At 37.2% G+C, this 14,156-nt stretch overlaps 2 protein-coding genes across 5 annotated transcripts in view; both read left to right on the forward strand.

The window, feature by feature from the left end:
- Positions 1-1,930, forward strand: part of LRRC49 (leucine rich repeat containing 49) — a 48,107-nt gene extending 46,177 nt beyond the window's left edge. For all 3 annotated transcript variants that reach the window (XM_062627034.1, XM_062627046.1, XM_062627055.1), the window contains one exon: positions 852-1,930. In XM_062627034.1, coding sequence (XP_062483018.1) covers positions 852-1,058 — 207 coding nt within the window. In that variant the 3' untranslated portion in view covers positions 1,059-1,930. The remainder of the gene's footprint in view (positions 1-851) is intronic.
- A 67-nt stretch (positions 1,931-1,997) lies between these two features.
- THSD4 (thrombospondin type 1 domain containing 4) overlaps positions 1,998-14,156 on the forward strand; it is a 317,288-nt gene continuing 305,129 nt past the window's right edge. The window contains exons 1-3 of one of the 2 annotated variants that reach the window (XM_062627009.1): positions 1,998-2,168; positions 4,295-4,439; positions 5,482-5,599. The gene's annotated coding sequence lies outside the window, so the exon portion shown is untranslated. Of the gene's footprint in view, positions 2,169-2,372; positions 4,440-5,481; positions 5,600-14,156 lie in introns of those variants that run through there. The other variant, XM_062627000.1, reaches the window with a different exon arrangement.

Consider the following 14,156-nt stretch of genomic DNA (forward strand, 5'->3'; position numbering starts at 1 on the left):
TGTGATTGAATAAGTTTATTTCTAGAAATGACAGTCTGAGTCATTGATTAATAATTTTAGGTTTTTAGATGAAACAGCTGGAAAGTATTTTCTCTGCTTTATCACTCATTTAAGAAAACTTGTTTTGATGGCCTGAAACATGACCTAACATTTTTAACAGTGTCATAAATCAAACTGGTTAGATATTTAGCTCCAGTATAACTTGCTGTTCAAAGCTTATTACGGCATTTTATAGGAACTCCGCAGAAACAGGGATTAATAGAGTAACTAAAATACAGAGCTGGTAGTTGCAAGAAGTTTCAAGTTACTTCAATATCTAATGTAGTACATTAGGAACCATGGACTTGTCAGAGTTCATCAGGGAACCTGTGAAAAGGATGCACAGTGGCATAATTTTCTGACAGTATGTTCTTGTTAAGGCAGGTAGATAAACATATGCTTTCCAACTATTGCACTATAATCATGAAAATGTGCGAAGGGAATGGAGAGAAGGAAGAAAAGTAATATGGTTCTTAATTTCTGTAAATATTGAATGCTAGCTATTCCAGAAGGCAAGAAAAATCGTAATGCTGTTGAAAGGTATTTACATGACTACTTAACAGTGGATTCCAGGTAAATTAATGAATGTGAATATGAATATTATGAGTACAGTAATATTCTGCAGCCACTCTCATAAAAGGTTCACTTAAACCCCCTGGTCCGTGCAACTTAAAACCAACAGGAAAAAGTGTGCAGGGGTCTCTTTGCCTGGTAATCACTATGTTCTTTAGTTCATTGAATCTTTGTGTTTTGGTCTTGTTTAACCTTTTTCTTCTTTGTCTTATCCAACATGTAATGGTTCTCTCATGCAGGAAATCAAGGAAAGAAAAACATTTTGCCAGACATACGTTGAGAACTTAGTGAAAGAAGCAGCTGACATCAATATGAAAAATGAGTCGTTGCAGAAGCTCTGGCCTCAAATGTTCATTGAGCTTGTCAGAGACGCAGTGATAGAAATACGCAATAAAAATTCCTACATGAAACTCTGCTTACAGCGGATCATTGATCAAAACCAGTAGAGTCAAGGCATGTTGTCTTGCAAGCTTTTGGTTTCAGTATTCCATGATGTTTTACAAACTTAAACCAATGTAAAGTTACCATCGCTATGACCTACTTCACATCCCACCCCAAAGGGATGGCTTAAAGTCTTAATTAACTCTTGATAGTTGTGAAATAAAAGTTTACTTGCATACTGCTTTAATGGTTCTTCCTTGGCTAAAGTAATGAGATGGCATAGAAGTAACTTGGTGATTGTCATGATTTACTAAGTTCTCGCTTATTTTTTTCTGCTGCCCTGGATTCTGTAGTACTACAGCATTTGCACTGTGCTTGCCTTATCTTTTACTGCACACTTTTCAGTTGTCACCTTTTCAAGTGTTTGCTGCTGTTTAAAAAACAACCAAGAATAATAGTAGCTGAATTTTTTTATGTGCAAAAGCTAATAAATTATTTTTACACCCTGACATTGATGAAGACCTTATTAATTGTTGTTTAATTTGATGCTATAGAACACTTTTTCACATCGATGCTATCACAGTGATTAGTGTATCAGCATTTAATGAGCCTAATCCTCAACTGAACAAATTGCCCAAACTTGATTCCAGATGTTTTTCATTAATTTCATTTGTATTACTTTGTGTGAATATTATAGGCAAAACGTGAGTTCAGGGTCTCCTCAAGCTATATTTTTGTTCTGTTAAAACATGCTAATAATTTATTTTGTTTCTTGCTTACTAAATGATTAGTTTTTGAGGTTTTCCAAGGTCAAATGAGCTAAAATGTGTGCATTACATTTGATAAGAAAACTGATGACTGCTGTTCAGCTGTAATTAATTTCTGTGACTGTGTGAAAATTTCATATGTTATCAATAAAAATAAATTCTTCACTTTTGCCCTTCACAGATAAAGACGTACTTACTCTGTGCAAAGAAAAGACACAACTTCCTTAGTGCTCCATGAAGAGATGAGACACAACTTGTCCCCCAAATCAACTGTGAAAGAGTAGAAATAACACATTCCATAGTACAGTAACTTTCATTGTAAACACCTTATGAAGCTTCTGCCTAGAAATTGAATTCAGGAACTGCTAACAAGTCCAGATGATTCCCATGACTAGTGTTCATATGCAGGTAGAAAGTTGTGCCATTTAAACCTAGTTTTATAGCTCTGTATCTTAAAACAATACAGGCAGTCAGTTCAAATTGATCTCATTTTACTTAAGCTCATTTATAAAGAAGAAATTCAGAAAGTAGTTCGTAACCAAGGAAAACTTCCTGCAAAGGTTTCTATAGTTCAAAACTAAGTGGTTTTTTTTTAAAAAAAAAAACTTTACCTGGACAAGACTCTGGCAGAGCAGAGATGTAAATACAGTTTAGTAAGTTGCTGTGCCCTGAAAATTGCCTTGAATGGGTAGCATAAGTCAAGTGGTCATAGGTATTAAGGAATACGTAGTCTGCTTGCATTTAGGTCAAGGTGGTGCATTTAAGTTTTCAGAGAGAATCCATTTTCAGAGCATGTTACAGGTTAACAATGGTATGCATACTGTTGTCAATTTATGTCATTCTTCTAAAGCATACTTGCTGGTAGTTGCTTTTCAGTCTTTACAGAATTTAATGGAGGTTAAGTCACGTAAATTCTAGGAAAGTTTTAGAAGTCCTGAAGAAACTGCTCCAGCAGTTGACAGAACTTAATAAAGGCAATCACCCCTCCAGGATTTCTGAACTGCTTCGTGGAATTTACAATAACATCAGGGTATTTGATAGGATTTTTTTTTTTTTTTTTTACTTCCATTGGAAAAATTGTGCTCTCAAGTTTTATGGGGCATTTTATTAAGGGAACAAATTAATACCCTGCAAAATATGAGAAAAGGAGAGTTTATGTTATAGAGACAGTATAGAAATGATCATGCAGAAGTTTTTTGGATCTGTCAGTTCCTTTACATCATTTCTGTGCAGAGGGTGTGGGTGGAGCAATCCCAGCTTCTGGATGGGGACAGAAACCTCAGCAGCTGTCTGAAAGTGCAGAACTCTCCTGATGATGTAGCTGTAGCAGATGGGCCCCTTTTGAATCAGATTCAGCAGCAATAAAAGACTGGAAAAAACTGTTTTGAAAAGGGTGGATTGGTCTAGAGGAACAGGAAGTTCTTCATGGGAAAATCTAGAGAAAAGCCAGATTTTCTGATACTGAGGCTTTAGAAGCATAATCCTGATTAGAAGCCTTTAGCTAGGGTCTTGAAAAAACCAAGTGAAATGAATCGGAGGATATTGACTGTGAGTTACAGAAACATCTCCTTAAAATCCTCTGTATTCCCAGTGGTCTGTGACTGCTGCCAGTTTGGACTTTTTTCACTAATAGCAGCTGTCTCATAACAGGATTGCTAAATGGCTGAAGTGAGAGTAACTAGGCAGTGATTAGAAAAGAAGAAAAGATGGGCTGCTTACATACTTTTCACATAGAACCAGTAGGAAACAACTGAATGATGGACTAAAGTGATGTTAGATCTGAGAGCAGGTAGAATTTTAACCAGCTAGGTGATCTTAAAATTGTTAGCATGCTATATGTGTTCTTCAACATTTATCAGTTCATACAGACTTGTGGGTTGTGCAGTTGTAATTGTTTATTACGGATTTTCTGTGTCTCTGAAAATTTGATGGTGGTATAAGCATCAAGTGCTTAGATGTTCTGAAACTTAAGTAGTACATCTATAAATTCTCTGTGGTTGCACAGATAAATTGAGTTAAAATAGCCATTGATTTTTAAGCTAGGCATCTCTTAATAAAACCTTCCAGGCTGAAAGCAGTTACATTTTTCTGCTTCCAAAGCATTTCCAAAACTGCATAAACCTGCATTTTGATATTGTTAGTATTTCGTTGGTGTCCCATCCAAAATGGATTGTTGTGATCTCACATAGTCTTTCTGCACAGGACAAGAGCTATTATGTGAAAATTCTGTATGTTAAGTAGAAATCATCTTAAGGGTTAAAAATATATTGGTTTGACCTTTAAGTCTCTTGAAAATTTTTTTCCATTGATCTTTTAATTATTTATACAAATTCCTTACTTTCTGAGACAAATTTCCTCTATGTCCAGATAAGGGCAGATAATGATGTATCTCTGTTTTCAGTTTCAGTTTAGCTGTATCATGCATGAAGGCCCCATTATGTCATGTAGAGTCATAGTTTATTATGCAACTGAAATTTGATCTTCAGTAAGGAGACTAATGAAAAGCTGTATTTCATACGCTCCTTTTGATACAGGATCTGAAAAAGTAATAAAGCTTCAGATACGCCGCCACAGTGGAACAAAGGGAGAAGTGATTCACTTGATGCAAACCAAAAGCTAATCCTGTCAGTTTTGAGGAAGAAAGGGTACTTGGAGAAAGTTTTAACTGAGCATTTTAAAGTAAGTAAAACTGCTCTGCTGCCTGAGACAAAGTTTTAGATCTGAATCTGGAAATAGCTGGTATAGATCAGGGATTTAAAAGTGAAATATCTTGTTCCACTGCTACAAATGGTCATATTTTTAGTATGGAATGTATTTAATAATAATAACAATAATAATAATAATATGTTAGCCTATTAAAACACTGGTCATCTGCAGATTAAGTTAGGTATTGGGCAAAGATGTATACCTTCTGCAAATTCAAGACAAGTGACTACAGCCTGCAACTGATAAAAAAAAGTGACAAACACTGATTCTTTCAGCTGTTACTTTTTAACATAGTGGCATATCAGGATGAAATGCTTTTTGTTAGTTTATTTAAAGAAGCTGAGGCAAATACTTTCTGGTTTATATCATTAAGCAACATTCACAAAGATGTGATTTAGCTTGGGAGGTCAGTGTACGTATTCAAAAGCACAATAACAGCTTTTTGTTTTGATTGGGAAAACAGACTACTTGAGTATGTTTTCTGTTCCCACATCATACAAACTCTGCTACATCTTGAAGTCGACTTTGAGTGAAATTATTTTTCTCTTAAGTTGGAGGCATCCGTCTTTTGGGAATTTTTAAGACTTGGTGTTCTGTTACACACATGTAGACCAAGAATGGGGAAAAGAGACCACTAGCTATCACTTTGCTCTGTGGTGTGATGAAGTTGCTTTTACTTGGAAATTAATATGAACTATTTGATTTTTGCATACTAAAAAGTAGGGAGTGTAGGCTACACAGAGCTTTAAGCAATCTTACAAAAGGCTAATTGGTATCTGCTTAAACATGTCATGTCAGAGATGGATGTTTTCTGAGCATGAGCTAGAATACATTGAATCTAAGGGAGTGTTTATACATCCCAAGTATCTAGTTTCATTGGCTAGCTTTACTAGGCTTCTCTCAGGGGGAGAAAGATAAGCTCATCTGGAGGAGCTGTTGTCTCTGTTTACTGTGGTGAAAACAGCATTTCTTCACAAGCTATGTGTTGGACCTCGTATGCCATACTTGTGTACAGCTGTGGTGGACAGATGCTTCCGCTTATTGTATCAAATGTCAAGAAAGCCTAGTGAAGAGTCAGGAAGTCTTAATAGGGGAAAAACTGACTCTTCTCCAGTTCAGAGCTGTTTGGTTTGGTAGGTTTTTTTTTCAGTTATAGATAGATGTGCTGCAAGCAGAGACATACTTCCCTGGTAAAAGAACACTGAGGTTAAAAAAAAAGCAGAAAGCTGCAGGTTAGAATATTTATACCAAATCCAGCATGAGAAGTATCCAGCATCCCCAGGAAGTGTCTTTGTACAAGACAACTCTGTATTCCTTATTACTGACTAAGCTGACTTGAGATGGTTCTTACATGTAACTGTTTTATCCAGCTTTTTGGAAAAACAGTGCAGGCTTCTTGATTGCTCTGGTCTGTGATTGATTGGTACAGTGTAAAGTAATGTCATCAAGACAGCAGAATCAGATTTTTTGATGCTGTAATCTGTTGGTTAACAGGATGACAATGCTTAATTCTGCCTTCTGTTGTAGTTTTCCTAATTAGGCAGCTATTTCCGTATTAAGGAGAATCTTCTGTGTGATCTTTGTTCTTATTCTGTAGTGCATGGCATCTAGTATATTGCTACACCCATAACCAGATTGATTTCTATTTTCAGACAAAACTATGCCTTTCACTTTTGTTTGACTAATATGGATATCCCAGAGGTTAAATGCTGCTATTACGTTTTACACCTAAGAAATCCAGAACTTTATGTGAACACTAAGCAGATCATAAACAAGCTCATTCTTTCTGGAATACTAGACACGAATGACACAAACAGCACTCAGCACTAACTTTTTTAAAGCAGTGAGAATGATACCTTTCAAGAATCAAGGTAAGAAAAGCCTTTCTGGAAGGTAGTGTTGAGCACTTGACACTTAAGCACAGGAGAAGTTATTCTGGAATGACATAAGGTTTCCTTGTGCTTAAAGTATATTATTAGACAAGAGATGTGAAGTTAATTCAAACTACAGTGGTGAAGAAATTTTGCCTGTGAATGTGATGTTTGTATTACATGCTCACATAGTCTGAACATCTTAAGTTACGCAAGTTAACAGTGGTATTGCATTAGCAATTCACATTCAATGAAAGAAATCCAAGTGACATGTATAGAAGCTGTTACTTTACACTGGTAAAAATTGGTGAGTTCGTTGACCAGCTGTTATTTTACACTTAGAAATTATATTGTGAGACAATATGTGCTGTGGTTTGTACTTTATATGGATATGTAGCACACTTGCTGCTTATTTGGATTATGCTTCAATGATCTATGTTTTCTAATAAAGTAAGTAATTGTGAAGAATGATGAAGGAAACCAAGAAGACAAGTGTACAGCTTTCTTTCACTTTCTAATTTGGCATTGGCAATAGAATATATTAGCCGGCAGCGTGCACTCACAGCCCAGAAAGCCAACTGTATCCTGGGTGGCATCAAAAGAGGCGTGACCAGCAGGTCAACCAGAGAGGTGGTGCTTCCTCTTTGCTCTTGTGAGACCTCACTTGGAGTATTGTGTACAGTTCTGGTGTCCTCTACAGAAAAAGGACATGGAACTGTTGGAGCAAGTCCAGAGGAGGGCCACAAGCATGATAAGGGTGCTGGAGACAGGCTAAGAAAATCGGGGCTGTTCAGTCTGGAAAAGAGAAAGCTGTGTGTAAACCTCATAGCAGCCTTCCAGTATCTGAAGGAGGCCTGCAAGAATGCTGGAGAAGGACTCTTCATTAGGGACTGTAGTGACAGATCAAGGGGGAATGGATTTAAACTTTAACAAGGGAAGTTTTAGGTTAGATAAAAGGAAAAAGTTCTTTACTGTAAGGGTGGTGAGGCACTGGAGTGGGTTGCTCAAGGGTGTTGTGAATGCTCCATCCCTGGCAGTGTTCAAGGCCAGGCTTGATGAAGTCTTTACATGGTTTAGTGTGTGGTGTCCCTGCCTGTGGCAGGGGTGTTGGAACTAGATGATCTTAAAGGTCTTTCCAACCCTAACTATTCTGTGAGTCTATGAACGTTTATTGCAGTGACTTTGCATTCTTCTGGAGACTGCATGAGAACATATGGAAACCATGGTAAAAGACTTAATCACTCCCTTGAAGAAATGAGCAGGAAAACCTCTCTCTGATGCTGTGGCAGTTACTTGTGTTGTTTTGTTGTTCTTTTGGGTTTGTTTGTCTTTTGAATGACGAGCTAACAAACACTAATGCTTTCATATCAATGCAGTAAACAGCCAAGAGGCTATATTAGAATTTTCAACATATCTTTAGAGGTTTTGTTTCGTTTGTCTTCAGTATTTGCCTAATTGACAGCCGTATAAGCAGAAACATCATGCTGTATGTTCAACAGTTGTAACAATGCTACTTGCTTTATTACAGTTGAGATCTTAGTTGTCCTGAGGATCTGTGTTTGGATTAAGAAGTAATCAGCAAGGCTAATTTTTTTTTTCTCTTGCCTTTTAAAGCTGAGTACCCTGTCATTCTTTCAGTGGTGAATAAATGTGGGAGTCTGTAGCCAATGATATTTTTCTACGTGAATTGCCAGCACTTCCAGATGTAACTATAGATATTGAGCTCTATTGTGTATTACCATTATTCAGCAAAATACGTGCTGCATACAAAGTACATGCTTAACTTCTAATCACACACTTGAATATTTCCGTTATTATTCAGGTTTTTTAGGACTTGTTATAGCCAAAAATATCTTTTATTATTTTTGCCTGAAGCAGTACATAAAAGGTTAAAGACAACATATTAAGCATGTTTATTTAAGTCTTTGTTTTATTTTAAAGCCTATTATTGCAGATTTAACTGGGCTTAATATCTTATTGAAGACAAATATTGATATAACTATAGTTAGATTATTCCAGGTATTATGAGCATTTAAAGGCATTCTTATTGATCAGTTATTTTCATTTATTAATGTAAAGTATGAACAGTTCTTAAGACGAGTAATTTAATTTACTGCAATAATGAATGTCACCTCAGCATACTGTTCAATATTTGATGATGGAATGCAAAGTAAATTGCTCTGCAAGAAGAGTTTTAGCCATTTGTAAACATCTGAAATTGCAAGTATGGGGAAACAAAGGTGTAACTAAAAATGGAAATGGAGAGCTTTTTTCGTGAAACTGTAGACACTGGGGTTTGATTTGGTTTTCTTAATTAAAAAGTGAGAGATGTAGGTCTCTACTGCTTTTCGTCACCCCACCCTGCCAAAGTAACTTACTGTCAACTGTACTTTAAAGATGCTGTAGAACCAAGTCTAAACTTTATTAATTTTTTTATAGGTTGAGTTGCTAGATAGGTAACTGTTCTCCTGATCCACAAGAATTGTTTACAAAGCCTTATTTATGCTGCTTTATTTAAGTGTTATCATGTCTCCTCTGCAGATGTAATAAGGCAAGATTTAAATGCAAGTCGACATGTTGCTGAAAATTCTAAAATGTATTTGCATTGATTTATGCTCTTCATTAGGATGCATAATCAAAAAAGGAAAATTTAAACTAGGTAAAGTATGTCAGTGCAAACCATGATGCTGTTGAAGTTGTTCTAAGATTCCCAGTGATTTGAGTGACGGGGATTTCACACGTGGCCTATCTGCAAGGTGAGAATTACCCTAACCAATCCTCTTTTTTTTTGTATCTATGGTGATGACATCAATGCCTCAGCTGGTTATTTAGATTCTATGCTGCCTAGAGGAAAATAGACACTACTACAATCTGAAACATCTGATTTGTTTTAGATCTTTTCAGTGCCGTGGAATCGCTTTTTCGTTTTTTTCCTCCCCTGTTTGGATAGTCTAGGCAGTCATCCAGATTCTAATGTCTGCAAGTCTGAAATTGTATGGACAAGTTCCATCCTTCCCTCCTGTTGGCTGCTTCGCTGTCATGCAATTAAACCCAATGTTTTCTTCCATGCCACTCAGTAACCATGGAAGTAGCCCACTCCACAATGAATAAGCATGCTCATTACTTGGATTTGGGATAAAATTTGAGTGTCCTAGATTTCCAAAATGAGGTGCATACCCCAAGTCATGCTAGACTTTAGTGAAATCTAGATCAGTAGGTGCTTTTGTCATATTTGAAAAGACCTTGAGGTCTGACACACAGGTTCTCTCCTTTCTTATTTTGAACACATCTATTGCTAAAAGCGGAATGTGGCATGGTCGTATGGATAAGAGTGGAAGACTGAATTAGGGTAGACATTGTTAGGCAGTAGATAACTGCATCTTCACTCAGGTCATTATGCTAGTGTATGCATGTGAGTAGTAAACAAGTGTTGCAAAATATGTCCAACGTGCTTGGTGACAAGGTAGAAATACATGTGTTCTTTTGTTGTTTTGATGTAAGTTTATGTGAGTTCAGTTAGACAGAGCCATTTCTGGTGGTGAGCTGACAGGTTGCAAGGTAGCTGCTGTCTTGTGTACAGTGACTATGATGTTCTGGGCAACTACAAAAAAAGAAGGAGGTAATCTGCAGGTAGTATTTGTAGTGAACAGATTTTTCATATGTTCTGTAGATTCCTATTCACTGTGTTTTCAGTTTTATTTAAAAGAAAAAATAAGTGCTTTGCATCTTTAAAGGAAAAGTGAGTTACATTAGCTAAAAATTACTTCAGAGAAAAAAGAAACCACAGGTGATATGAGAAAGTTGACTTGGTTACTTGCTCTGTCTGCTTTGTTGGTACCGAACTGTTGTCCTTGCTTGATGATGCTAGCTGTAGGCTCACTCTCAGGGATTAACTAGAGGCTGCGTCAGGAAAGTGTACTAATAGATCTAGGTGTGCTCAGGACAGTTTCCAAATTTGATCAGCATATGTTTCCCATTTAAGGTAAATCATGTCTTCTGTGAATACCTCACTGCAACAATCTTTGTCACTTTGCTGGCACAAACTAGCGTTTCAGTAATATGTATCTTGATATGTGATTTATTAATGTGTTTGAGGTCTTTCAGCATGACAGATTAGTGTCAATTGTAGAGATTCTCATATTGAAGAATATTTAGTTCAAGACATCTGTGCAGCCTCACTGCTAACTCTCATTTTTTTATTCCAGAGACACCTTTTTATAAAACACACTTGTCAAACTCATCCAAAATGGTATAAAGAGGCCGTAGGATAAAAAGCAGTGCCTTCGAGAGGATCATCCCCTGTTGGCCTTCATTTTAACAGCAGCAAAAGTGAAATAAAAACACTTGGTTGCATTAGATATCTGGTAATGAGCTGACAAAGGTGTTAAGGTAGCCAGGTGCTGTATATCTCATCTGTAATGTATGTTAAATATTGGGCAACTACACAGAGTGTAGCAGATTTGTGTATTTTTAGAGGTGTGAGAACTGTTGTGAGAAGCCAAATCCTTCTGTATTTCTCCTTCCCTGCTCCCCTTAGGAGGCTCACACTTTCCCCACCCTTTGTTTCTAAGCTCTTAGTGTATTTTGTTATTTGAGGAAAATATTATCAGCATTACTTATAGCTTCAGTGCTTATTCCAACAGAAGACAGGCACAGGCAACTTTTTCCTTTTCCTCATCTCTACAGTGGGAAATGGCTACAGAGAGGCTGTTGCTTAATTAGTATTAGTTGTTGGTGTCAAGCTAAAGTGGCATGAATGTGTTATGTGGAGAGCCCAGGAGGAAGCATACTAGGGGTAAGGGCACCTTTCAGAGGGAAGCAAAGGTAGTTCTAGCACATGTAGTGCTAGATTCTGTGGGATTTTTTTTTTTCCCCCGGCACTTTTTTTGAAGGTTGGGTTTTCGGGGTTTTTTATTGCTCTCATTTCAATTGAATCAGCAGATGAGACAATCTGTTACTTGGCTGCCACTAACACAGATCTTATTCAGTAGCATTTTCACCTGTAACACTCAGAGGTCAAGTATAGCCTGGAATTTTTAATTTTATTTTTTAAACTAGTCTGCCTTATGTTCTAAGGAGAAATCACAACACTTTTTTTCTTCCTCATTGCACCTATAGAATGAGTAGACTTCGTGATAAATGCATTGAAAGTAGGTATTTTTGTGGGAGCTTATGTGCTAAATATTTAACATCTCTTGAAAATATTTGCTGATTTAGAGGACTCTTTTGCTGTGGGTTCTTTCATTTGTTTCAGAATGCAATCAATTCAGTGATTCCTAATCAGAAGCATTTGGAAGTCTAGAACAGGATTGCCAAAATCTTGCTTTTGGTCTCACAGTATTTTTATTTTTTATGGCAATTTATGTTTCAACTAAAAATCTTGTAAAACCTTTGGTAGGTTCCTGGAAATTGTCTTTAGCAGCTCAATTAAAAATTATTTCAAAAATTTGGCTGATTTTTTTTTTTCCTATTTTGGACAAAGTTTCATAAGACAACCCTTCCAAAGGCAGTTTTGTGATGTGCTCAAAACTGTTTCTTTTATAAAGTGTATTTTCTTCAACAGGATTCACAGGATGTTGTTGAGATTAACTTGATGAGTATAGCGGTTTATCTTTAAGTCTGGATTAAAGCAGTATGATGTCAGATTCTGTTTGGCTTTCTTTCATTCTAGCATTGTGTGATGACATCAGTCTTCATATCAGAGAGAATTAGAGCTTGAATTCTTGGCAGGAATTATGATACTGGGATCAGGATTTTGGCTTGACTAAACTCCAGGGTGATCTCCTGGAAATGAATACCAATTACATGTACACAGTGAAACCAAGCAGTTATGTGCAGTTCGCTTATTGTGGGCCAATAAAGGTTTTTGTTAATTTTTTTTAAGGTACTGGATTTCTTGGCAAATCAGCATCTACTTTCAGATCTAAGAAATGAGTACCTGTGTTAATAACAAATTAATTTTATCACTCCTATCCTAGGAGGAGACTGGAAAAACTGTGATTCTTGCAGCTACATCTAAAAGTTTAGGCTACCTTATGGTCATACATAGGTGAAGGAACTGGTTAATTTTGTGGCTGGAATGGAGATCAGGAGAAAACCATCTCAAAATCTATAATTTAGGTCTTACTATTTTTATCTCTCTGAGACTGTATTGAGAAGGGGAGGAAGAGTGGATGGGTGGCGAAAGTGGAGGAGTGTGGGCTAAGAGGGAGGACTATAATGGTAATTTGCAATCATGAAATATGATTTTTAGAAGTGCATTTTCTAGAACATGGGGAATCGGGCCAGGCAGCTGCCTCTGGTGAAGCATAGAGCTGTGGAGCAGAGGAAAGTCTATGGCACTGCAACTGAGTGAAATAGAGGGCTAAACACAAGAGTGAGCTGGAAGCCAGGATTGCAGCTTTGATTTCAGGCCTGTAGAGCTTGGCAGGTCACTGTAATTTTCAGTGAGAAATATGTGCACCCCAACCTCAATGAATATTGATCTTATCATAACATTCTTTAACTGTACTATTTGGTTGCTCTCCCAATTCATTCCAGAAGGAGGCTTTCAGCAAGCTGTTAGAACAGGGTGCCTCTGTCATGTGTCACGTCTGTGATTCAGGTCACTATTGAATATTTTTTACTACTTTATTTACATTAGGTACTCCTATTGATCACTTTTTAAAATACCAAAGAATATGTGTATCACGTTAATACCTATCTCAGTTTAGAAAGGGTAGGGCCCTTTACAAGAAGCGTTAATAATCCTTGCTACATGATGTCTCTTTCCTGGTACTCTGCCAGACATTCCCAGGCAGCATTGTGTTATATGAAAACAGTAACTGTGCAAACTTTTATGCATATCTGTGCTACCAGTCATCTTCGTGTATTCTAGAAGGAGCAGTTACTTGGTTACTGCTATTAAAGGGTTAATAAAATTCCTGAAAAGCGTTTTCTTATTTCTGTGCTGTGTTACAGCGATAAACTCTAGAGAAATTCCAGCTAGATGAAATGTTCTGTTGGAGCAGCAGCCATTCCCATCTGCTGCCTCTGCTGGGAAAGTGGCACATCATTTCTGCAGAGATAAGGTGTCATCTAGGATAAAGTTCCCCTGGTCCTGATTTGAAAAGCACTGCAAATGGATGGGAGGTAGTTGGTGACAGTAGCTGAATATCAGCATCTTTCCTTGGTGCTATTCAGATAGGAGCAGAAAACATTTTATTGGCAAATATAATGCACATGTGTATCTATTATATTGTCCGCTTGCCAGACATGTAGCAGGGAAGGGTCCAACCCAGACCCTGTTCCTGTTTCCTGGGGAGGAGTCTGTAGTTTGAGCTGGCTTATTAGTGTCTAAGGATAGAATAGAACCACTCATCTTTTAATATTGTCTGGGAGGTTCATTTGCTAACCTACCAGCAGTCCAGTGTCAACTGTCTTCCTCATACATGGGATTTAAGAGGATAACTTATTAGTTCAGGATTCTCTGAGAGATTATTACATTGCTGCCCTCAAGCAAGACATGCTTGCAGAACCTGTGCAAATCAAAGGCTTCCAGTCTGAAAAGGCTCCTCAATGATTTGGTGTCTTGCAAAATCAGGGGCAGACATGCACAGAATCTTCACACTGACCTGAATAAACAGACCACTTTGCAGAAAATGGTGCTGTTACACCATTGTGCCTCTCCCAAATAGTTAAAAAAACCCCAAGTATTTTCTCTGGCAGCACCTGAGCTTTAGGCTTTTTTTTGTCTTTTTCAACTTAGCAATTTTTTTGATTGATTTCTTTATATTCCCATCAACACCTACTCATACTGTATTTCAGTGTGGTCTGGCCA

The sequence above is a fragment of the Pezoporus occidentalis genome, unplaced genomic scaffold (assembly GCF_034315485.1).
Source record: "Pezoporus occidentalis ecotype Australia unplaced genomic scaffold, CSIRO_AGI_Poc_V1 ctg11, whole genome shotgun sequence".
NCBI lineage: Eukaryota > Metazoa > Chordata > Aves > Psittaciformes > Psittacidae > Pezoporus > Pezoporus occidentalis.